The sequence below is a fragment of the Psammomys obesus genome, unplaced genomic scaffold, assembly GCF_907164565.1.
Source record: "Psammomys obesus unplaced genomic scaffold, mPsaObe1.curated_primary_1811, whole genome shotgun sequence".
NCBI lineage: Eukaryota > Metazoa > Chordata > Mammalia > Rodentia > Muridae > Psammomys > Psammomys obesus.
In genome coordinates this window covers 18,618,538-18,643,907 of record NW_026593286.1, presented here as the reverse complement: position 1 = coordinate 18,643,907, position 25,370 = coordinate 18,618,538, and the positions used below count along the sequence as shown (strand labels likewise).

Genomic DNA, 25,370 nt, shown 5'->3' with positions numbered 1-25,370 from the left:
GAAAGAACCTGGGAAGGAAAGCCGCAGGGAAACCGAGGCAGAGGCAGAGGGTGTGGTCAAACTTGAGCAGTCAATTCATAACTTTGCTATTGCCCGGGCTTAAATAGGTGCCTGGGAGGGGCTGAACGTAGGATTCACCGGGGCCAGAGGTTTCCACGTGTTAAGAACTTGCAAAGGGCCGAGGAACATTCTAGAAATGTCCCCCTTGGCATTCCCTCATGATTTGCCTAAGGATGGGTTTAGCGTACTTTGCTGGCTGACAAGTGGCAGAGATTAAATTAGAGCGACCACTGTAGAACACGTGTGTGCTCACGGTACTGTGCGGTTTCTGTCTAATTTGGCTCCCCGGAGTCTCAACAGCTCTGTAGGGCTGAACCCACAGTGCAGGGACACAGAGAGTTCAAGGAAGTGGTGACTTAGGTTGGGTGAAGGTACCCGCTGGACTTGGGGGCTGCGGTCTGCGTGGTGTGGCCTTCTTCCGTTCAGGCGCCCCCTGGAGGACGCGCACAGGTCTGGCTCTTTTCTCCTTCCCCTCCTGTTGGCAGCCTGGGTGCTCAGAGAGCCCTCTGCCCCAGGAGGAAGGCGACGCAAGCTAACCGAATGCATAACTTTATTAAATAAATGCTTTGTCATGACAAAAGACAAAGATCAAGGAGTAGCATAAATTATATGTTGAATAAATAGAATACAGCAATCTTCACTTTGTAATAAAAAGTGAGATCTTCTGAGTTTTTCTTTTTTATTTCCTTAAGTACAAAATGCTAAACAGGAGCCGAGCTCTTCCACATTGGGGGTGATTTTTTTTCCCACGTTTTGTTTTTCACAAACTGGTTTGTTGTTTATTTTTATTTTTTTCATCCATTTCACCAGTAAAAAGTATACGCATTTTTTTTTTTAAAGTTGAAAACAAAAAAGAAGAAAGAACAGAGCTATGGTGTCTGAACGTAACACTACAAAGAGCTACAGTAATATGTGCTGTGGTTATTGCTGCTGTAAAAAAACAAAACAAAACAAAAAAGAAGCCCAAAAACAACCGGTAGGCATCTCGGAATCTGAAGGAGTCTTGTCTGAACTGTGCTATCCCATGTGACAGGCTACTGTGTGACGGTGATAATGTTGGGATGGGGCTGAGGCTGGTGACAGGGACCAGAGAAGGGGGGGTGAATGGATGCAGGGTGGCTAGGGAACCCCTTCACCTCTGACCCTCCACCTTCCTTTTCCCCATCTAGCAAGACTTACAGAGGAGGCCAGAGTCTGAAATGCTAACGTCTGTACTCCATTAGAAAACCATGAAAGCATGTGTAAAGAAACAAAAACCTAAAAGGGAAAAGAGGGCGGAGTAACAACAGCGCAAGAAAACTTGCACTTTAGTGGTTTTAAAATAAAAGACAGTACAACCCCCAGGGCTCCTGGCTGATGAAACCTCATTCCCTTCTCCTACCATCCTTCAGATGGTAGCTACTCTTTTCTCTTGAGAGCCAGAGACTACAGGCTCTCTTCTCCCTGACTCACTCCTCTCTAAAGTTGTGTTTTGTTTTTTTTTTTTTTCTTTTTTTTCCACCCAAAGTCCTTTAGGGGTCTGAGCAGAAGGACTGCTGCCTTGCCTGGAAGGGGCAGGTGGTTTGGAGGTTGCCATGGCAACCCGGTCTTCTAAGGAGCTTGGTGGTGGGAGAAGGATGGTGAGGATGTTGCCATGGAGACAGCTCGTGGTAGGATGAACACAGATGGCCTCTTCGGCCTCCTGTGGGGCAGGGGTTCCCAAGCCTTGTCTGTCTAGGCCTGGCCGTCAGAGGAACATAAGAGTCTTTGATTCCCCAGGTTCCCTGCTTTGTTCTGGCTGGTTAAGACTGGCTGGTGTGGAGAATCAGTCCTGGCTAGGCCCCTCTCAGTTACCTGGCAGTAGTGGGGGAAGAGAGCTATCTTTCCACTGCTTTAGTGAGGCGTTTGTCAAAAAGGGTGGGGAAGAAGTCTTCCACGGGGGAGTGGGGGTGAGGATAGGCTGTAGATAAACCCAAATTAGAGGCCTCTAATGGAGCCAAAAGGTAGCCTGGAGTAAGAAGCTTCTTGCTCAGGGCATGATGGGACCATTGCAAGCCTGCCTTCTCTCCCTGTGCCATGGAGAAGGGCATCCCTCTTCTCTCGATGACCCTGTTTCTATGGTCTTTGTTTCCTGGGTTCAGCCAGACCCCCCATTTGGAAAGTTTAGTTCCATCTGTCTGTTAAAGGCAGGTTTCCTGTAGGGAGAGACTAGCTGCCTAGACACGCTTCTCCCTCTAAGCAGTGGGGAGACTCACAAGTTCCGGGGAGGTAGGCTGAACTGGGGAAGGCTAAAGTGTCTGTACAATGTCCTCCATCTGTGGCTCACAACAAAGGGCCCATGCAAAGGGCAGAGGCTCATTCCAGGTCCAGCAAGTAGTGGGGTGAAGAGAACACCCCCTGTCAGGAGTCAGCTCCAGGCCCAGGAAGGGTAGGTGAGTAGGCAGTTCCTGGCTCAGTCTTTTCTTAGGGGCAACAGTACCCCAGTATCCACTTGGCAAATCTCAGTCAGATGACTGCTCAAGATCCAGAGAAATAATGGCAGAAAGAAGAGAGTCACGGAGGGAGAAGGTTTAGAATATACTGGCCTAAGATATACTGAAGTGAGTCTGGGGCCGGGGACGTTGTGCAGGGAGATGGGTGCACTGACCCTGCAGGTCTGGGAAGTCCTCAAGTTGCCATCCCCGTCAGGCCCTTTGTCTTATGAAGATCAAGTACCTCTTCTGTTCCCAGCCAACTGTCCTGTCCAGGCAATACGGGGCATCCTCATATATCCGCAGCCTTCAACTTCCTAGGAGTCAACATATGTCTGCTACTTTGCTGTCCCTTTTCGTTGCTCCAAGTTCAGTGTTGGAGGGGGCCTCTACCATGCCGTGCCATCAAGAAAGAGCAAAGAGCTGTGTCCGCAGCAAGAAGGGGCCTCCCATACCAAATGTCCTAGTCCCCTCTCCTGGCAGGCTATCTTCAGTCTTTGAGGACAGTCCTAAGCCCTTTGTTGAAGAAGCCAGGGGACAATGAGATCCCCCCCCCCGCCCCCTTGGATCAAAATTTGGCTGGCGAATGATAACAAGCTGTGAAGATCTAGGCCTGAGTTCTCCTGGGCTTTACAGCATCATCCAGCCCAGGGAGGATGTTTGGACTGGGCAGAGTTGATGAAGTGCTTGAAAGGTTCTTTGGCCTCAGTCCCTCCTCGTGGGCTGAAGTTGACCTGAGGTTGTGGTGTCTGAACGCATCCACTTGTCCCTTCAGTACCCAGTCAGGCTTTTGATCCTTGTTTCCAACAATGCTTCTCAGTTACCCACCATCTGGGCCCTGTGACTTGCACTGAGCTCATGTCTACCTCAGAACCCACTCCCCCCATTTTCCTCAGCTGGGAGAAGCCAAGGGAAATTCTATTGGTATTTCCCTCCTTCCGTTGCTCTCTTGCTCCCCCAGATCCTCATCTCTGCTCTACCTTTTATTTCTCTCTGTGGAAGGTTCCCCCTTCTCCCCACCCCCTGCCTCTGCCTCAGCCATCTCTCATGTCAGTTTCCCTCTGATCTGTGGGCCTGGCATCTGAGGGAGGCTTTCAAAATGTGGTTCTGACCAGATAGAAGGAAAGGCCTGGGCGGGCCAGTGGGTTAAAGCTGGATCTGGTGAGACAGTTACTTTCTGAGGATTGGAGGGCTGAAATGGGATGTCCTGGGCTGCAGAGTTGATACATCCTTGGGAGGCGGCAGCTGCCTGGCTTGGTGGATACATTTACCCACCGGTTGGGAATCGTGAGAAGATCACAATGAGTGCCTCACAATAAAGGCTGCCCAGAAGCAGGCTAGGCTGGTGTTCTGGGTCGTATTAGTAAAATAAGGATTTTTCCCAGAATGAGGAAGATCTTCAGTGTCCTAAAGAAACTACTTTTAAGAGGTAATGCAAAACTTTCAAAGAAAGAAAGAGGGGGAAAAAAATAAAGTAAATAGATTTATATGCCTATATATGTCTACATGGAGCCTTGTAGGTAAGTTCAAGCCCCTTTATTTTCTCCACCTGCCATCCTCCTCCACAGAGGCTGCTGGGCCAGCTGTGAGTGTAGTGAAACCAAGGGCCAAAGCCACATGCTTCTAAATGCTTGCTGTCTGTCACTCTGGAAAAAAAAAATCAAGTCTTTCCAGTGTTGGGGGCAGGTATTGATTTAAAAAAAAAAAAAATCTCCAACAAGAGTGAAATTTGTACACATACGGATTTCACTCAAAACAAAAACAAAACACCTATCTGTAGTCGCTCAATTTCCTTTGTTTTCAGAGGGATGGAATGCATTTGGTCGTTTTAAATTTAGGGGTAAACCACCCTGCACTTGGGTAAGGGGAGAGGTGGGTAAGGGGCCTAGCCATGCACACTGCTGACCCGAGAGAGAGGCACTGACACATTTTGTCATTTCTTTCCTCCCCCTGACCAATCTAAAAAGGGTGTCAGTGAATGCCACGCTTTTGAGTGTCCCAGCCTCTCCCTCATCCCAAGAGCTGGAAGCGAAGAACAGATCCAGCCCTGGCTGTGGGGCCCTTTCTGTCTTGCTGTTTCTCTTTTCTCTCTGTAACCCTAACCTGTCACCCTCTCTTTTCTACACCAATGCTTTCTCTTCCATCTCTCGCTCCCTCTCGCTCTTTCTCTTCTTTTTTTTTTCTTCTTCCCTTCTCTGTCCATCCAACTTGCTTCAAAAAGAAATAACATTTCCAGGTTCGTGGTGGTGGGGAGTGTCTCCTTTAGCCCTTTGCTAGAGATTCCGAGGTCCTCAGTTTCCTCAAATATATATGTATATGTGTTTCCCCTAAATGAGATGAAATGAGTGGCGTCCTGGGGTAGAGGGAGGCGCTGGCTGGAGTTGGGGCTGGGGGTAGGAAAGGGGTAGGACGGGAGGGGACGCATCACTCAACGTTACTGCTGTCGAAGGCGTGGCACTGGAAGTCCCCGTCGACGTACTCCACGCCCGGCAGCTTCATCCCGTACTTGTCCACACACCAGCAGATGCCACGCTTTCGGCCACGGGAAGGCTTGCACTGGGGGGAGAGGCAGCAGGCAGTGAGATAGCCGTACCCTGACGCTCTCTGCCAACCCTTGAGGTTTTGGTTTGTCCGTCTCATGGGAGAACCCAAAGCAAATGGCTGAAGTTCAGGCACCCTGCCCTGGGTCCTGCAATATTCCTTTTGTCACTCATTTCGGGGCTCCCAGCCTCACATCCTCAAGAGAGGGACCAATTTCACCAAAACAGGAAGCATTACTCTATGGCTCAATCTATCGAGTGCCAGGGGTACATCTGCACGTCGGTCATGTGGCAGGGGTTGCTCTAAGCGCTTTGCCAAGATGAACTACTTATTTCTTCCCAGCAGGGTGATGGGGCTCACTGGTCCCCATGTTATACGAGAAACTAAAGGCACAGGGGCTTTAAATCATTGGGGTCAAGGGACACAGCTAGAAGCAACAGGGTCAAGATGTGTCCCAAAGAGATGGAGGGTGGAGGGTATCCCAAAGATACCTCTAGGTATCTTCACAGTGACTCAGTGGAAAAAGTAAAAGTGCGTGGAGTCCGCTCCTGCCCTGGGGGCATGGAGCAGGGGCACGCACCTGCTTTCTCTTGTAGAAGCCTTTGCGGTCACAGTTGGGCAGGTACACAGCGCGGGGCACCATGCGTGGGCTGGCTTTGAGTTCCTGCAGGGAAGCTTCCATGTGTCTGCGGCAGGGGCCCTGTGAGAGCAGGAGCGGCGAGAGGCATTTAGAAAGCACTCAGAGGTGCCACCTGGTGGCTCACGTGTGGCATCCAAAGGGTCCCCTGATAAAACTTTATCAGCTTTATTAGAAGCGCCTAAGGATCTTCTCCCTCACCTGTCTGGTGCCTTGCACGTGGTCAGGCACAGAGCCCCGCTTTCCCATTTCTCTTTCAGGTCACTCACCCTCAACTTTTCTAGCCTTCTAAGCAACGAAGACGCAGGCTGCGTTCTCCAGCTATGCTAGGGTGGTGTCCGGCCTTTCCCCAGGACTAGCCATGGCTCTCGGGGGTCACCTATCTGGTGCATGCTTACTATTATAATAGGCATTTTGAGCCATAGGTCCTCTGATAGGTTTAGCCACAGAGGCTCAGCTAAGACACAGGGGAAATCAGATTGGGGTGGAGGCCAGGGAGGAGAGCATCCCTAAGACTCACTTGCTCAGATTCCTGTCTCATTTCAGGCGCAGGGATGACTCGGGGGTGGGCGGTGTTCTCTGCGCCCCCCACGAACTTAGACTGGGTCAGCTTCTTCCTGCGGTCCTTCTTCACGGCCTCGGCCTTCAGCTCGGAAATGCGAGTGTGCTTGGGACGGAAGACCTTGGGGGAGTAGGTCTCTTCAGCCATCTCGGAGGTGGTAGGTTCCTCATGCTCTCGAGAGTCTCTCTCTGCTGGGAGATGAGATTCAGAGAGTCAGCTTCTGAGGCCAGAGAGAGATGTCTAGAGACCAGGATTGGGAGGATTGGGGTCAGAGGAGTCCTGGGGGCTCAGAGAGATTCGATGGAGTCTAAGAAAGCAAGAGGGGGTAGGGAGAGACATCTTGGGATTCTTGACCAAGTCTCACTGGTGCCTAAGGGAAAACAGACTAGAGAAGGAAGGGGTCAGGGCAAGGCAGTTTGCTGGCCAGTGGGCATAGCTCAGGAGATGAGGAAGTGGCTGGAGACAGAGGTTTGAGCTGGCGGGGCCTGAAGAGCTGGGCCAAGGGAAGAAAACATAGTGCAGCCCAGTCACGGACAAGAACAGCCAAGTGGGTCTCTCCTCTTAAAGAGGTCTTTGTACATGCAGAACAGCTGGGCTGAGGGGTAAGAGACCTGGGTATCCAGGAACAAGAGCAGTAGAGCCACCGTGAGGGCTGGGAGATAGGAGAGATGGAAGCCAGGAGCTTCATCCTTCTACACTAGGGCCCGACTGGCTCTGGGCCCTGGGAAGCTGGGCATTGGCTCCGGCTGAGAGGGGCCAACAGCTGGCTGGGGCCAGACCAGTTATATATAGGAGCAACTTGGTGACAGTCTATACTTAGCTGACTTATGACCTTTAGAAAAAAGAAGTGGGACTTTGTTCATGTGCCCGTTGGTCTGTTAATGCCACCTGCCTAGCCCATCTCAGTACATGTTTCCAGTAAGTTTTTTTTTTCCCCTTTCTCATAAGTGCCTACCATGGTCCTCTCAGCTCCCTGACCTTGTAACCCGTATAGGTTATGAGCGGGGAGACCTTAGATTGCTGTCCACAGGGGGTGTGTCTAGGATGACGTGCATCAAGACCAGAGATAGGGTCAGGATGGGGTTGGGGTCCAGACTCCATGACTTTTTCTATTCATATACTCAAAAAAGAAAAAAAGGGGGGGCTTTGGGATACCCCCAAATAATAAAATGGGGTGAGGAAAACCCCCACCATCCCTCAGATACCTAGATATGATGACAGCTAGTTGTCTTGGATGTGAAAGAAAAGCGGAGAGAGTTCAGTGAAGTTGAGATGAGGGCAGATTTGTTAGGAAAGAGGAGTTTTGGAGATGGCATTGTGGGTTGTCTCCTAGCTCTCAGCCCAAAGGAAGACCTGATGTCACCTGTCGGAGGCGATGACATTTGGAGATCAGGGCTAACCTGGATCTAAGAACAAATGACACCGAACTTAAAAGCATAAGTTCCTCGAGAAACTTACGAATGAGGCATTGGTTCCTGATAAGAGGAAGCCGGGGGGGGGGGTTCATTGATCCTGTTGGGTGGTTGGGCTGGGTGTGTATGCCTGGGAGAGGGAGAGAGACAGCTACCGGAAAGGACAATGAGGTGGCAGGCTCTCCCTAAGTCAAGCTCTGTGCGGGAATCCCAGTGCCACCACCCTCCTCAGTGCCTGACTCCAGGGCATCAGAACCTGCTGGGGTGCCCAATCCCAGGCTCACGGCCCAAGTAGATTGAAAGAGGCTATCTTGGGTGAACCCAATTTTCTTGATTATGGACTTGGGGGACTGGATACAGGAAGACGAATGTGTAGTTTGGAGGCTCTGTGCAGACAGAACAGTAGGATATGAGATCTCTCCTTAAGGAATTTCAAGGTCTTTGTGCAGACCCTGGGCCTCATTAAGTCTGGGCTGCTGCCGATCCCCTAATTGGCAGGCTTCTCGCTTGTGGAGGACAGGCTTAAAATTTTGATATGCCTCCCAGCTCTTGTGTGGCTTCATCCCATGAAAGCTAGAAACCTGTTATCTAGGCAGAGGGAGTCTGGAGTATCAGTGGTACCAATCAGGGTCTGTGGTCACCTGTAGACTCCAGAGAGACAGTGGGAACTTGGAGGTGGTCCAGAGCACAGTTAGGAAGATTCAAGGGCTGGACAAGCAGGCTTAGGGCTGGACTGCCAGCTAACCCTGTTCAGCAGCCTTGTGGCCAAATCATAAACAGGATTTTTGTGTTTGGAAGGCTTGGCTTATAGAGAATACAGGGGGCCACAAATACCCCAGCTACCTCTGAGTTGCTTCATCAAGAGGAAATGAACTGAGGCTGCTTGAAGGGATTGAGATGGAGTTCAGGAGAGACATTTCCAGAAAACTACCGTGGCTATCGGAAACAAGCAGGGCTCTACCTCCAGGTGGCCTGTAGGTGGCGCAGGAGACCGTGGACGCTCAATTTGTGCCCATCTCTAGGGATAGATGCAACTTTAAAATCTGACGCTTGGGTGTCCCCACCTCCGACTAGTTTGAGAATCTCATCAATCCTTTTCCCCCTCTTAGTGTACTTCCAGCAGGCGCTAAGAAGATCCAGGGACGGAGGTGGGAGGGTGGACAAGAGAGAGCTGCGCGGGAGTGGAGGACAGAGGGAGCGAGGCTCACGTGTGTGCCACAGAGTGCCGTTTCTTAATCATGTGACTGGAAATCGACGAGAAAGACATCCCAGCACCCTCTTCCCTCCAGATGCCACTGGGAAAAGTTTTTCAGAGGATGAGGAGTGTTGGGGGGGGGGGGCTTTTTAGCCATGGAGTTTTATCGCAGCAACAGAAATTCTACCTAAGATGGGGGTGGGGTGGGTGGTGGTGGTGCTGTATTAGTCTGGCCTTTACTCTGGGCGCGTTCTGAGTCTGCTGTGGCTCTAGTTTTTAACGTGCTTCCTTTGTCACACTGAGTTGATCTAGTCAGCCGCCTCTTCCATGGCAACGCGCGCGCGCGCGCGCGCACACACACACACACACACACACACACACATACACACACACACTGCACAGGGCACTGTAGTGCCATGCATCTACCGTACCCAAGCTCAAACAGCCCACGTTCTGGCAGCCAATGCTTCCCTGCAGGCGGCTGACACCTTACCTACATATGGAGATAGGTGTTCTCAGGAAGCCGTCCCACTCCACCTAGCAATAGATGCATCCAGGTGGGACCTGTTGCTACCTGAAGTATCACTTTCCACCCTGGGCTTTTTGTCATTCTGACACCATGAATAACCTGGCCCTGGGCTAGCTAGCTGCTGTCAAATTCTTGCTCGACTTGACCTCACAAAGAGAAGTCTGGGGGAGTCAGCTCTGATGGCTTGCCTTCTAGCAGAGAAACAGCTACACTTGGAGTTCATGGCCCAATAGGAGTTGAGGGCTTTGCCAGGCCATTTACACTTGGGGAGAGACTGAGAGACTGCAGTTCCTTTTCCAACCAGAAGATGGGACAGGGATACAGCGAATCTCCCTCTGAGGAGGGAAAGGGCTGCTGGGTTTTCTGGAACTCCCATGCTAGCTCCCTGTGTGGAATGTGAAGTGCCAGCTCATTAAGGGGCACAGCTTTGTCACTTAGCTTCATCTTTCTTTGGATGGTACTCAGCACATACTCTTTAATTGCACGAACGAATCTGCCCCAAAGGCACGGAGAAGTTGGTTCTAGAAGCATTTCTGCAACATAAATGGGGCAAAGTATGGCTTAATGGGTGCTGTGGGAGGCTATCTCGGTCATGCCCCTGCCTCAGAGCATGATCACCTCAACTACAGGAAGGCACAGGGAGGTGAAGAGACAAGTAGTACTTGAAGCTTCTCTTTGGCTGAGGCTGTGCCATCCAGGAGCCAGCCTGGCTATTTAAATGAACAAATACAAAATAACAACAACAATAACAATAATAAAACAGGTCCTCGGTTGCTCTCTTCACATTTCCAGTGCCCCACAGCCACGTGTTATTGGCCGCTACTGTGCTGGACAGTGCAGATACAGAACACTTTCATCACCGCAGTAAGTTCTACTAGATAGCGCTGGCCCAGGGCAATGATGAGGACAAAAATAGTCAGGCTAACCATGCCGCCTGCCCGCTCCTTGCCCTGTCCTGTTTCCCCGGCCAACAGGCAGCCTGCTGCTCTTTGCTGCAACACTAGGCTTGTGGGAGAATCTGAAACTGGCTGCTCATCGTCCCCCAAAATGTAATCCATGTTTCTGTCTACCCCTTCTCCCCCCTCAATGTCTGACTGCCTTCCAGCTGCAGATGGATACTAATTAGCTCAATGACCCTGTGTGGGTACATTTGCATATGGAGAAAGGGAGGAGGGGCTCTGGGCAGATGTTGTGGAACTTCCTTTTACCTCCTCTCTGGCCCACAGCATCAGATGCCTGGCCCCTAAGCTCCCTGCTCCTGAAGATCCCTGAAGACACCATTTTCTTTTCCACTTGTGGTTGGTAATAGAGGCAGTGTCCAGGGATCTTAATACCCAGAACTGACCTTCCAAGAGAAAAACAAACATAGACAACTGTATATCCTAAGGCGGGAGGAGAGCCAGAAGGGCTCATTTAATTTTCCATAGCTTAACTTTAAATTTTGAAATAGTTTGCTCATTGGAAATGTTTTAAGTATGCTTGAGGCAACATACCATAAACTTAATCAATCTCTCTCTCTCTCTCTCTCTCTCTCTCTCTCTCTCTCGTGTGCACGTGCGTGTGCATCTGAATTGAGATGTATGTCTGTAAACATAAAAAGATGCCATCAATTTCAAAGATGGTGTGTGACAAGAATGTTGATAATTTCATTATCATTGTTTGGGTGCGTGTTGAGATAACTTTTTTTTTTTTTTTTCTGGTATGCTCTGCTAAAACACACCACTAAAATCAATTCCCTCTGTTTCTTTTTAACCTTTAAAATTTTTGGCTGCTGGGAAAAAAAAAAACTGTAAAATTGTGGTCACTGGAAAATTAAATGCTATGTATGTGACTTGTATTGTATTTTGGTTGGATGTGCTTTTCTAAAGCCTCCTGAAGGAGACACACCTTTCGTAGGGAACAGGGAGATTTTACAGCCCCTGAGGGTATAATTTAGAGACCAAATAACTGGAACCCATATAAATTCACAAACTGGCAGAGATATTGCATGAGGCCTGGAGATATCATTCTGAGAGCAATTTCTGTGAACGCTTTAGGATTTAGCAGAGGACAGGCCATTGATCTGATAGTTTAGGTTGAGGGCTAGCATATAAGATCACCTATTTGGTTCAGTCTAAAGGCTCAGCTGGTAGGCCCTACTGAGAAGATAGGCTGGTGTTCTCTGCTTCCTTCCCCAGTAACCCCAAAAGGAAGAGTTTCCTCAGCCTCTGGGGCAGGTTAGGATGGGTCTTGTCATAGCCTCAGATTAATCTGAACTCACAGCTATCACCTCTCAGCCAAAGTCAGGCCTGCTGAAAAGCCTGGGCATACCCCTACAAGTTCACAAGCCAGTGGCTCTTGAGCTTTTCTTTATCATCATTTGTGGTGGATGATCCCTCCTCTTTCTTTCTGATGTAGAAACCCTGTAATCACTTCTGTCACCCCGTCCTACCCCAGGTCTCATCACCCTGCTTGCCAGCCCCAAGAGACCTGTGCCATGAAGGCAGGTTACCATGGGTAGTAGACCATGGAGCTACTATGCGCTCCAGAGAGACAGGCAGCATGGACAGCCACAGGGCTGCAAGGGCCTGCCTGCCACATTAGGAGAACTCCTTGTATTCAGGAAATGAGGTTTGGCTCCTAGACCTGGAGGCTCAATACCATCCCTTTAAAGCCTCCCTGCTCACTCTCCCTGACCAAACCACTGTCCTGAGCCAGCTGTCCATAAGACTGTAGAAAAGGGATAGGTGAGGCTATGCATGACAGCAAGAGGGCGTCGGAGTCCCTGCTTTCGGGTCACTATACTACTTTGCTTGCCCACAAAATAGAGTACCTCTAAGTGGATGATTTTCCTCTCACTCTTAGGGCAGCATTTGACAATGCTGGCCAAGGGGCTGGGATGCAGGTTAGAACAGGCCTAGGCAAGAGCCCTAGTGACTACTGAAGGAGCAGAAATAGCAGGACAGAGTGGTATAACCCACAGCTGAGTTCAAGTCCTGACCGCCACGGATCTTGTCTGGGGCAAACAGCTATCTGTTCCAGGTCTCAGTGTCCTTAACTGTAAAGGGGGGGGGATTGACCATGATGTGGGTTTCTTCCAGCTTTTAGGTTCTTTGTCCAATAGCCAGACAATTCCTGGAGGGATGCTAAGACAGCTAAGACAGCTGGCCAGGAAGAAGGGCCACTTCTTTTTGCAAATAAACGTCTAGGTACTCATCTGGATTTCCATTTTGTTTTTAAAGAAAGAAATAAGTGACATCATTATAGACATCATGGCTGGGGGATGGAAGCAGAAAATGTACCAGCTTCCTTGGCTATTTGCTTTTTTTTTTTGCAGACACATGACTAATCTTATTGCTTTGAACAGCCTGCCCAGCTTGGAATCCACAGATAGCCTTTGAGAATTGCTACTTTTGCCTAATTGGCAAAAGTGCAAACTACAAGTAAACAACCCCTCCCTCTTGCCCACTTGTGGCTCCTGGTGACCCCTTTCTCCTCTCTCTGACTCTCTGTCTCTCTCTCGGCTAGTAAGGGGTGTCCCTGTTCGGAGTTGGTTACACAAAGAGTCCTTCCAGCTTCTGAATGTGGTGGCTCTGAAGTGTCATAACTCCTTTAAATTTTAATTTTTCTCCACATTAAATCCACAATAAATTTCATAGGCATTGACTGCTCAGGTACAAAGTGAAAAACTTTCTTGGTAAATCTCCCCTTCTGTCTTGCTCCTCACACTGAATTAAGAAGCCAGCAGGGATTCTTGCTTGCATGTCCTGTGTGCTAACCTGTTCTGTGACCTCTGGCTGGAAGGTCAGCCTGGCCCTGCCTGTGCAGCTGCAGGCCCACCTGCTTGCCTAAAGTGAGGGGAGCGAGGAAAAGGGGAGTGGGAGAGGGGGTAGACAGGATGGGGACAGAACATGGAGGGAAGAGGGGGGATGGACATAGACAAAGATGACTGACTACAGCTAACTCACAGCTGCTCAGACTCAGAACTCCTGCTCTCAGGGGATGCCTCAGACATGGGGAGTGGACATGAGGGAGGGGGTCAAAGGAGGGGAGGGTATTGAAGGGGGGAAAAAGGCCTTGGAAAGAAAAGGAGCTTCACTGGGCCAGCTGTGCCGGCTCCTCCAGGCCTTGCTGACATAGCAGAAAGATGAGGGCAAAGGCAAGACGTCAAGTTGAAGCGCCACCCCTGCCGTTTCAACTCCCCGTTTTGGTTGGCTTCAACATAGCCTGCTCTCACAAACTTGCTTCCAAGGGAGGGCATGCGGTGGAAAAGGCATCTGGCTCCTTTCAATTTTCCATGATCTTGTTTAATCCAGACATGACTCTGGCCAAAAAGCCTTCCTCTGGACTGACTTCAGCGTGGCATTTGGACCAAGCACAAAGCTGAAGCCAGGTCGATGGAGGTCAAAGGCCGAATCCATTTTCATTTAGGTGATATCCCCCCTTCCCCTCTCTTTTCCAGAAGCAAATTTTAGGTTGCTCTTTGCTTTATTTTATTTCTCAACTACAGAATCAGCATTCACAACCCTCTCCCCGCTGCATTTCAGATTTCATGTCTCTGCTAGTTCAGGAGCTGCTAAGACCCTCCAGTATGCTGGGCTCACAGCGCTGAAGCCACACACTGTTTTCTAGACAATGTCCTCAGTAAATCCTGGGCCTTGACCTACTGAAGCTCACCTTTATTTATTGCTCTTGGCCCTAGAAAACTCTTGTCTCCCTTGTCCCTTTAGCCTCACACACACTGCCCTCTGTTTCTATATCTATCTCTGGCCCCCGAACTGTCCAAAAGCAAATGCAGGGCCAGGCACGCTCCCAGCACTGGGTGATCTCTGGGCGACTTCTTCCCCAGTTGCCAAGCAACACACCCAGCAAAAAGCCAGTCTCCGCCCGGCCTGCCTGAGTACACCTCCCTCTCCGGAATCTTTGGCTGCTTGCCACCTCTCTCTCCTCTGCTCCTCACTTCTCAGTTTAGAAATGCACTGTACTGGGGGATGTTACATAATACAATAATATATGAATATATTGTTGGTACTTTTGGTTGCATACCAAACATAAATGCAATATATGTGTATTAATAACTTGCATCTGCGGGAGAAAAGGCGCGTCATCCATGCTCATATTTCGATGGGGGCGGGGATTGGGGGAGGGGATAGGGAGCCTAGGGAGCAGAACTTTCTGCTAAACGACCCAGTATCCATTTTTCGCTTAAGAATGACGTCATCTTTAGCTTTTTCAGGGGTCCATCTAGGCTTTCAGGCTGAAGGATTTTCCTCCGCGAGCCGGCTCCCGTTCGGGAGACGGCGTCAACCTCCGCCACTGTGGACTTCAGCCAGGGCGCAACTGTAGGCCTCTAAGGCACCTGCCGGAGGAGGGTTGGGGTTGGGGTGAGGGTGAAGAGAGGGGGTTGCTTCGTGTTGAAGCGGATGCAGAAAATTCTAAAGCGATCAGGCGCGGGATAGAAAGCGTGCGTACGTGTGTTTGTGTGTGCACGCGCACGCTTGCACTGGGTCGGCTTGGGGAAGCTGGACGCTGCCTCTCTTCTGGCACAGCATTTGCGCGCGCGCTTGCACTTGTGCGCGTGCGCACACACACCTGTCCCAAAGTCTCCCTATCTACCTTGGCTGGGCAAATGAAAGTGGGGCCGGGATACTGCGGAGTCATAACTTGCACACTTCAGTTGTGATGGGATTGCTAGCCACAGCCTTTGTCTCCAAGCCAGGTAATGGATTCCTACCGTTTCGGCGGGCAGGAATGTAATAAAAATAACCCCCAAAATTGGTCTCTGGGGCTTTCGCGGTTTGTACATCCCCCTCATGATGCAACTTCTCAAGCTAGCCAAAGCCTGAAGTTCCCGGGGAGAGAGGCTTTGCTCACATAAGCTCTGCTGCCAACGGACAGACGCACCCTCCTATGAAGTGGAGTCCATAGGTCCTTAGTTTGTATCTATATAGTCCCCCTCCCCCCTTTGGACAGGTGGTGAGAAGTGCTTTATCTTTGTAAGGAACTGCACCAAATAAACAACTAAGCCTGAACCACTTCTAGCAGAGAGTCAATAGCTGTTAATCTCTCCAAGCCCAGATTTTGCGCATCGTTGGTTAAGCTTAAATAAATAAACAAACATATGTATAAATATTAAGGTAATATAATAAATAAGAAATACATAATAAATAAATAATATCAGATAGCTCCCAAAAGAAACCTAGCTTGGGGCAAAGCTGTTCTGATTGAACAAGAAATTCTGCCAATCATTTGAACCACTGACTCCAGGCATAGAGAACTTGGAGGCGGGGCTAGCGGGGGCGGGGTAAACGGAGGGGTGGGTTCCAGTGCGTGGTCTTCCTGTCTCCGCCCCTTGAATTTTGCATTCTGAGTTTCCAGGGGCCCTCATGCATTTAGCCACACTCTAGCCACACTCACTTTCGGTCTGACTTAAGTGACTGGTGGGGGTGGGGTGCTGGGGTGGGGCGTGGTGGGAGAAAGGGAGGGGAGGTTGGAGAGGGCCATCATCCACTGGGAACTTGAGGATGTCTTCATCCCACATCCCTCTTTATCGATCAAACCTATGTCCATTTTTTATCTTAGGTAACATCTGAATTCAGGAGGGGAAAAAGCATTATGATTCAAGGACGAACATACAGCACACACAGAACACTAAACTCTTTTCATCCCACACCCCACACCCTTCCCCGGCACTCTTGAAGTATTCTTTCTCTTCCTGGGAGGAAAAAAAAGAGACGTTTTATACAGCCTAATGTTGTTTTATCATCGACCATAAGCAATCATATCAGTTCAAAAGCAGCACAAATGTACCTGTGGGCGAGGTCTACAACACCTCTACCTGAAAGACATTAGTTATTAAAGATATGTGTGTGTGTGTGTGTGTGTGTGTGTGTGCGCGCGCGCGCGCGCGCGCCCCTGGCCAAGTAGGAATGGAGGGACAGATGAATCTAGAGGCACCAAGATGGGGCGTGGAGCTTGGAGAGATCAAGGTAGAATTACCTCTAAAGATGGGTAGCATATCTTCAGGCCCCAATTAAAATGACCTTTTAACAAAAAGATTTTTTTTTTTTAAAGTTTGGGAAGAAAAGTATTGGGGGTGGGGTGGAGAAGGGAGTTGATAATTTAACCTGTTCCTTTTCAGAAAGGACATACAGGCTTTGGATTTTGAGACTCCACGGAAGCGCGGAGGCAGGAGTTAGAGCGAGTTAGAGCCGGGGAAGAGGCAGTAATGGATAGCCGCCTGGAGAGCAGGCTCTGCCAGCGCGCTCCGAGTCTGGGGTGCAAGGAACCAGCCTATCGACTCCCGGGGGGCTACCCGCGTCTAAGCCACTTGCTGCGCAAAGCGCGCGCGGGTCTCAACCCGTCCCAGGTCCCTACCGATCCAAAAGCCCCCCCCCCCCCAACCGGACAGTCTGCCGTGCAACCGGCACCCCGGGAGCGCTCACCTATCTTGGTTTGCTCTCCGTAGCTCTTCTCGTTTAGGCACACTCCGCGGCCGTGCAGCAGGGCATGCAGCGGCTTCTCCTCGTCCTGCCGGGGGAGGCAGCGCAGACCCTGGGCGCAGCGCTCGGTGTAGACGCCACACGACTGCCCCTCCGCCAGGGCGCAAGTCATGCAGCAGCCGCAGCCAGGCTCCTTAACCAGCTCGCAGCCCAGAGGGCTAGGGGGACACATGGACAGAGCTTTCTCGTCGCAGGGCTCGCAGTGCACGAAAGAGCCCAGGCCCTGGGTCGGCGCGGCATAGGCGGCCAGCAGCAGGAGGATCGCGCTGAGCACCATTTTCTCCGGGTCTCGCTTTACCTTGGGGCGGGGCGGGAGAGCGAGAGTGCGTGGAGAAAGGGGTCAAGAAGGCGCCTGGAGATTTTTTTTTTTTTTTTTTTTTAAATCTCTTACAGGTAGAGCAGGTACCTTCCCCCAGACACTTGCAAAATGCGAGGCAAGAAGGATTCAGGTGCCTGCACTCAAGTCCCAATTGCAAGGATTAAAGACTTGCAACAGGTTGGGGTGGAAAAAAAAAAAAAAAAAGAGGCGCGCCAGGTGCACACAGAGTGAGCGGAGACCGAAGAAACCCCTAGGCGGGATCGGGTCAGAGTTGCGGGGGGACAGGGGGAACCACAGAAATGCTCACCCCAAGACAAGAGAAATAATGATCTTGGAGGCTGTGGAAAAGGGGGAGGTGAAGAAAAAAATGGATTTGGCTTTCTCTCTCTCTCTCTCTCTCTCTCTCTCTCTCTCTCTCTCTCTCTCTCTGCTTGAAGTCTAGACCGCGCCCCTCGTCCCCTAAGCCTCAGCTACCATATACGCGGCTGCCGCAGAACAGGTTAGAGGCATCGGCGGCTGCCAAGAAGATGGGGGAAAATGTTGAAATCAAGGGGTAAAAAAACCAAAAAACAACAACAAACAAAAAACGGGGGGAAAAAACCCAGACCGCGCCAAACCTGGACCCTAACACCTCTTTTCTCCCACTCTGTCACCACCTCTTCGAAACCCGCAGGTTCTGCGTGAAGTCCGGAGAAGGGTGCAGACCGAGGAGAGGGTAGCGAAAAGGAACAAAAAAAAAAAAGGGGTGGGGGGAGAAAAAAAAAAAAAAAGCCCAAACAGCTTTGCAGCTCTTTTCTAGCTCTTTTTTAACCCCCGGCAGAAGTTTCCAAAGAGACTGCGGGCTCTGGTCGAGCAGGAGCTTTTAAATAGACGGCCCCTGGCTGCCAGCCAGTTGTAGCTGCAATTTGAGCTCCCCAACACCCAACCCATGCAAGGATGCCAAGGAGCTTTGCAGCACAAACTCACACGGGATGGGGGCGGGGAGAGGCCTTCTAGACACACGGGGGCTCCCCTTCGCTCCCTGAACAGTGCCCTCCTCCCCACGGAATGTAGGAAAAGGGCTTGGGGGGCAGGCGTGCTACAGAGAGTAGGGAGAAGGTGGAGGAGGGCAGAGGTGAGGGTAATCTTCAGGAGCTGCCTGAATACAATGGAGACACTGGGTTCCTCCGACTACCAGCCCGGCCACTGGCTGTTAAGAGTTACATTTTCTTACTAGCCATGTATGCGCTGCCCGAGAAGTCCTTTCCAACTCTAGGGGGAAAAAGTGTCTAAGCGACCACTGAAGTTTTGCGTGTTTGTGTTTGGGAGACAAGTGGGGCACACTAGCTGGTGAGGGGTGTTGAGATAAATTTAAAGGGGGGGGGGAGAAGGAGGGGTAGACCCCTTCCCCCATCAAAAGTCTGGGGAAAAGGGGTTAAGGCAAGAACCTGTTGTTCTGGTGGGATACTGAGTTATACTTTCTTTCACCTGCATAGCTGGCTAGGGAAGCTCGTGTGTGTGTGTGTGTGTGTGTGTGTGTGTGTGTGTGTGTGTGTGTGAGTGTGAGAGAGAGAGAGAGATATGCTTATTTTGAAGAAGGGATACCCACCCAGCTTTGTTGGCAGTAGTGACTCTGAAATGCTGTGGGTTGTCAGTTTTATCTGATGTCCTTGTCCTTGTGGACACCTTACATGTCCTTTTAAATGGAAGGAAGGTAGACTAGAGCAATCAGCTTCTTGGGGCTACCAGGGGGGGGGGCATTTCTGTGGGGCAGGCTGCTCCTGGAGTGAGGGGTACCGGTCACACTGCAGGAGAACTGTTCTTCCAGTTAACCGGCGCAGTGTACGGCTCAGGGATGCAAGCTGGCAGGGTCTGCACAGGAGAAATCCCCACCATGACTTCATCGTGCCGCTTGAAACCCCAGAGCACCAGTCAGCGCTGGAGACCAGTCTTCCCGTAGGAAAATGAAAGAAAACCCAATCCTTGAAGGGAGGGATATGATGCTTTTAGCCTTAAAAAAAAAGAAATGAATTTGACAGGATAGGAGGGCTGTAGACTGCCCACCACAGGTAAAAAGGAAAGGCCAAGCAACTACCTCTGGGGACTTTCTTGGGGTGGAGCTCTTACCCTTTCTCCAAGACTCTTCCTCCCCTGGTAAGCGCTTTATTCTTCTTTTAGAAAAGGGGCTGCATTTCATGAATTTTGCCACTAGACTGCACCCTTATCTATGATAAGAATTCTTTCTGGAGGACTGCTTTTGAGAAAAAATTTTCCCTGCTAGCTCCATTTGGGAGCATCTTCCCCAGGGCCGATCACACTCCCAGATCCTGATCCACATTCTTGATTCTGTTTGCCAAAAGGCACATTAAAAACACAAAACACAACAAACAAACAAACAAAACAACCTCAAAGTTTCAGGTAGTGCTTTTGTGCCCATCGCCAGAGGAGTTGCTGGCTAGGAGAGTGAGGAAGAGCTCTGTGTACTGACTTACCAAAGGGGGGTGGGCACTAGGAAGGATGGTTGCTTCCAACTGCTTGTCTCTACTGTTGCGGGGCTTGGTAATGCAGGGAACAAACTAACATTAAAAAGATTGGGTTGTTTTAGCAGCAAGAGAGATCAAGCGTTCTTTTCTCAGCTAAGTTCAGGTGAGAAGAGTGCTGGAACAGGGCACAGTGTGGGGATGGGTTCAGCTTGTCTGGCTGTCGAATTTGAGCTAAATGGGAAGACTGGAGTGCTTCTTCTGAGGGGATGTAAGTCGCCCCGTTCCTGTCATCTTGTACCCTCAGCAGGCGGCCTCTAGTGACAACTTTCTTTTTTTTTTTTTCTCATTGACTTCTTGTGGCAGGAAAGTACCGTGTGTGAGGACCAGTTGAAGAGGAAGAGATGGTTTGTAGAGAGGATACGTGGTCAGAGAGAAAAGAAGAGGAAGTGTGGAGAGCTGGTCCTTGGAGGACAATGGTGGGTCCATAGGGAGAGATCCATGAAAGACTGTGTATGTTAAGCAACCATTTTGATCTCCACTTCCAAAGTAGTGGGAGGAATTCAGAGACAGGCACTGCTGTTCAAGGACACAGGGTAGGTTCTTGAGAGTACATAGCATAATGAAGACTCTTCAGCATCCTGGAATTGTCTGTAGGGATTTTTGTTCAAAGATAGATGACTGGTGAGGTGGGTTTTATGCTTAACAGTTCCCATATGGCATTCGGTGAGGAGAGTATAGGGTGTTGGGGTCTAAGGGGTTCCCATGATTTCATGCTCTCTGCCCTCTATTCGAAACCTCCAGGCCCTTTACAATTACCTTTAGAAGATGGAGGTGGGGGATGGTGGGAGAGTTATTAGCAATGGAGTTTCATTGAGATGCTAACTTATTCTAGTCACTTCCCAATCTGGTCCCACTCCCGGAGATCTCCTTGACTGCTGTCTTAATGTCGCTGCCACAAATGCCCCTGCCTTTGGATAGCTGAGCTCTGATAAGCCTTTAAACACGATATTCTTGATGATATTGGGAGTCAAGTATCATCCACCAAGTCCCATCTCCCCTGGGGTCACTCTCTCTTTTGCTTTGACAAGAATTAACTGACGACTAGAATCAAGCCTCAAGAACTGCAAGCAAATGAAAGATTTGTGCTGTTTAACTTTCCGGGGCAAAGGGCACTTTTAAGTTCACAGAGCTGACCAGACCTCCATAAGCTGGCTGCTTCTTGAAGGTTTTGGACTGATTTCTTGGGCAAGGATGATGTCTGAAAACAGGCTTGGGAGAAGCAAATCTAACTACTGTTGAGGAGAAGCTTATTTATATCATTGGTTCCATTTTCAAGATCTGGTCATTGACTTGTCTTTTTTCTACACACACACACACACACACACACACACACACACACACACACACACAAAGACACATCAGGCACCATCTCATCTGAATCCCACATTACAGTACTTTTAAAAACAGGCACCCAGTGTTCAAGTCCCTCCACAATAAAGAATTTCAGCAGGACTGAGTCCGTGCAAAGGAGCAGCTCAAGGCTTCTTTGGTGTAGTGACAGCGCTGAAGGCTAGGTGGCAGAGCGGATACATCATTGAAAACTTGCCTCCATCTCCTTTCACGCAGGGGAAGAAGGAGACGCAGGGACTAATCAAAGCTTTTAACAATGGGGTTAGGTGCATGGGCGAAGCAAAGGCCTGAGCCAGGGGCATGCCTGTGTACTCACACCCTGCCCACTACTCCTGGTGTCAGCACCCCACATGCCGGAGTTACTAAAGCTTCCCTGTCTCTCTATCAGCTGCTCAAGATGGACCCTGGAGACAAAGTTCCTCCAGCCTGGAATGCGGCAACTTGGAGTCCAGCACAAGCCTAGAACTTCCCTGGTGAGTAATTAGAATGTGATCCTCATCAACGTGCTCGACACCGTCTCCCTGTACATGCTTTTTTTTTTTTTTTTTTTAAATGTTAATTTGTCTGTTTCACGTGGTCAAGACACACAGCTGTCTGCTCAGAACATTTTGCCACCGTGGCTGGGGACTTTCTCAGGAATAACATGGCGCCGCACAAAACCCACTCACCCGCCCTACCCTCTCCCATCATCTTCTTCTCCTGGCGGATGCCGGCCCTCTCTTCTTAGGTAGCTCTGTATCCTTTTGCACAGTGGATCTGTAGGTTTTACATGGCATTTCTTGTAGAAAGGAGGAGGATTTCGAGGGCCAGGCCGTGTGCTGCTTTAAAGTTCAAGTTTTATAGCGAGCGAGGCTGGCTGCCTCGGGCGACTTAACTGGAGTTGAAATTGACCCCGAGGCTGACTGTTCTAAAAGAACAGAAGCCAGCCGTGACTCAGAGCCATTGGTACCCCTATGCGAGCAGTGAATGCGTTCATGGTTTACGAATTGCCGTTTGGGAGGCTCTGGAGGAGAGCCAGGCAGATAGGGGCAGAGCAGCGCTCCATAAATGCAGTTTGGGCCCGGAGCCCTCCTGTCTTCTCAGATCACGGGACCTGGCATGTTTCTACAATAGGCAGCCCAGAAGCCGTGTTAATTTTGGAAAATGAGATTAACCAGGAAAAGTGATCCGTTGTGACTTAGAAGACAGGGTGGGGAGGTCCGGCTCTAGGGGAGAGAAGGAAAGAGAGAGAAAAGTGAGTAGGGATATGGACTAAGAGGAGAGAGACAGGATTAACCACTTGAAACAGGTTTAATGTGATGATCTTGAATATGAAGAGGCCAAATAAAATCACAGAGCCGGGTGGGAGCTAGGTTTCGTCACAGTTCAGTGGGGAGACAGGACAAATTTGTGGGAACTGTGAGAAGATGGCCTTCCTCAAGCCACCTTCCTTTTAGTCATTAGAAAATGGTTACAAAATAACAGACTTTGGACTCTTAAACGTACATTCTGGGGACTGGAGAGATGGCTCAGCAGTTATGGGCATGAGCCGCTCTGACAGAGGGTCAAAGTTGGATTCCCAGCACTCATATCTGGTCCAGTTCCAGAGGGATCCAGAGCCCTCTTCTGGCCTCTTCAGCCATCACAAACATATGCACCCCCCCCCCTCCCCATCCATTGAAATGAAAAAAAAAAAAAGAAGTCTTTAAAATAAGTTCTGACTCTTACCGTTAGCCTTAAAATTATACACACCCTAAATGTGCAGAAATATTTTAAAGTATTAATCCCAAACCGAAATTCACTTAACAACTTTTAAAGAAAACTCAAGTGAACAACTCAAAACAGCCATTTTAAAAATCAAACATTCTAGCAAAATACAATCTAGTGATTGTCTTATTTCCTCACTTGATGCTGAGGAAAGATGCTGGGAAAATGCTATCTTCGTTTTCCATAATGAAGCCGTTTTGCTTCCCCAAGAAAAGAGGGCCGTGTGTGCGCACAGCAAAGTCAGAGCAGCTGGTAGTGCACAATAGTCTGGAATTCACATCTCTGTCAAACTGGTCAAAAATGTAAATAAAGTCAACCAAAGTGCCCAATTATACAGAGCCAGTGACAATGCTAATTTGGTATGTTGGTTGGTATTGAGGTCTTGCCGGAAAATAAAGCAATATTTGTGATTGCGTTTAACTGTGATGGTGTAAAGTTTTTGAGTTTGGTACGTGATGGCTGAGGTCCCGGTTGATAATTGAATCCCTCTATTACTGCTTAACTGACTCTGCAGTCCTGCCTTACACAATGCTTAGCTTTTTCTTTTTCTTTTTCTTTTTTTTTTTTGAGACAGGGTTTTTCTCTGTAGCCCTGACCATCTTGGAACTGGCCGTGTAGACCAGACTGGCTTTACACTCGGACATCTGCCTGCTTCTGCCTCCTGAGTGCTGGCACCAAAGGTGCACACCACCACTGCCTGGTTTCACAGCGGTTGGTTTTAAAGCCAGTTTGCAGTGCAGAAATGGGGTACAGTCAAAATTCCTACCAGAAAATTCCTTACATCACGTGAGAAACAGACCCCTCATTCTCACAACCTGACTCTGTCACGCAGTCTTCGCTTGAGCCCTCTCCCCCCATCTCAAGATACTGGCAACGGGAGTGGGGTGGATCACTTGGCTTGGATGTTTGTGGAAGTGGGAAATGTTCTCCTACAGCAAAATTAGAAGGTGATCATGCAAGATGACCTAAGGCACGTTCAGTTTTCAAGATCATTAGCAAAATGAAACACAAATGCATACCCTTAATGCAACTCCCACACACTTATGAACTCTGTTTCTTAAATGTGAGTCCTGTTCCCCATACATGGAGTCACAGAAGTGAACGTGGGGCCTGTGAAAACAGACGGCAATAGTAAAAGATTTCTAAGATTTTATTTATTTATTTATTTATTTATTTATTTATTTATTTATTTATTTATTATCTATGCAGTATTCTGTCTGCACATGTGTGCCTGTGCACCAGAAGAGGTCACCAGATCTCACTATGACGGTTGTGAGCCACCATATGGTTGCTGGGAATTGAACTCAGGGCCTTTGGAAGAACAGCCAGCGTTCTTAACCTCTGAGCCATCTCTCCAGCCCCTTTAGTGAAAGATTTCTAAGAGTGTAATGATTGAAAATGAACTCAGAACCAAATGTGTAATGAATCTAACGAGCTTCTAGGAGTGTTCACCAGAGTTGCATCATAGGACTTTACCACAGCTCTTTGAACACACAGTGTGCAAACCTTGCATATTGTATTGTCACATACACTGTATGGAACACATGAGCTCAGATTCAAGACATTTGTACACTACAAGTTACTCTGAGTCTACTGCACAAGGCGCACACACACACACACACACACACACACAGAGTTTTTTTCTCCTACAGGAGCATAGTGGTTTCACTATGGAGAACAAAGACTTTTAATAATTTCCCACCATCTTCTCTCAGCCTCAAATGTCTGTATCTTCAGCTTGTACTGTGTTAGAATGTCTTATTTTAAAAATGAATGAGTTTTTGGCTTGAGTTTCCTTTAAAAAATTGTTGAGTGAGTTTTGGGTTGGGATTAGGACAGGTTTTCTAACAGTTTCTGAAATGGCTGTAAACATACTTTTGCCTCTTAAGAAAAATCATGTTGTTTCTATGGCGTGGTGTTCTCAGCATTTACAACTGTGAAGTAAAACTAGCGATCAGCTCTTAGAAGATACTGTAGGTGGCACGTGTCCTTCAGTATCAAGTGTCAAGATCCAGTTCTTAATGTAAAAAGGTGCAAACATCTCTCTTGTTTTTATGCAGAGTTTCTTTTGTCTTTCTTTACATTTTGTTCTCTCTGTGGGTGTAAATCCACAGAATTCATGTGCAAGTCAGAAGACAACTCATGGGAGTTAGTTCTCTCTACTCTGTGGATACAAGGAATAAAATTTAGGTCACCAGCCTTGGGAGTAAACACCTGCTGAGCCATCTCGCCAGGCCACTTCGTCCATAAATGAGACATTAAATATACATCAAATAGTTATTTTAAAATTATTATTATTATTATTATCATCATCATTATTATTATTAGTTTTTTCGAGACAGGGATTTTTCTCTGTGTAGCCTTGGCTTTTCTGGGCTCACTTTGTAGACCAGGCTGGCCTCAAACTGACAAAAATCTACCTGCCTCTGCCTCCCTGAGTGCTGGGATTAAAGTCATGCACCACCATGCATGGCTCTTTTTTTATGATTTATTATCACTAGATATTTGATTTGTATACTTATTTTATATACCTCTATACTCAAGCAAATAGAGGCCACAAGAGTAC

At 48.9% G+C, this 25,370-nt stretch overlaps 1 protein-coding gene across 2 annotated transcripts; it reads right to left on the bottom strand.

Moving 5' to 3' along the window:
• Window positions 1-602: 602 nt before the first annotated feature.
• Window positions 603-17,981, bottom strand: Igfbp5 (insulin like growth factor binding protein 5). 2 transcript variants are annotated; one of them, XM_055616739.1, is made up of 4 exons: window positions 16,811-17,981; window positions 6,209-6,438; window positions 5,632-5,751; window positions 603-5,066 (listed from the first exon to the last, which is right to left on the bottom strand). In XM_055616739.1, the coding sequence occupies exons 1-4, from the start codon at window positions 17,142-17,144 to the stop codon at window positions 4,935-4,937; spliced, it is 816 nt and encodes a 271-aa protein (XP_055472714.1). In that variant the 5' UTR covers window positions 17,145-17,981; the 3' UTR covers window positions 603-4,934. The 2 variants fall into 2 exon arrangements, with proteins under 2 accessions (XP_055472714.1, XP_055472713.1); XM_055616738.1 differs by having other exon boundaries at window positions 6,209-6,441; window positions 16,811-17,978.
• Window positions 17,982-25,370: the final 7,389 nt, after the last annotated feature.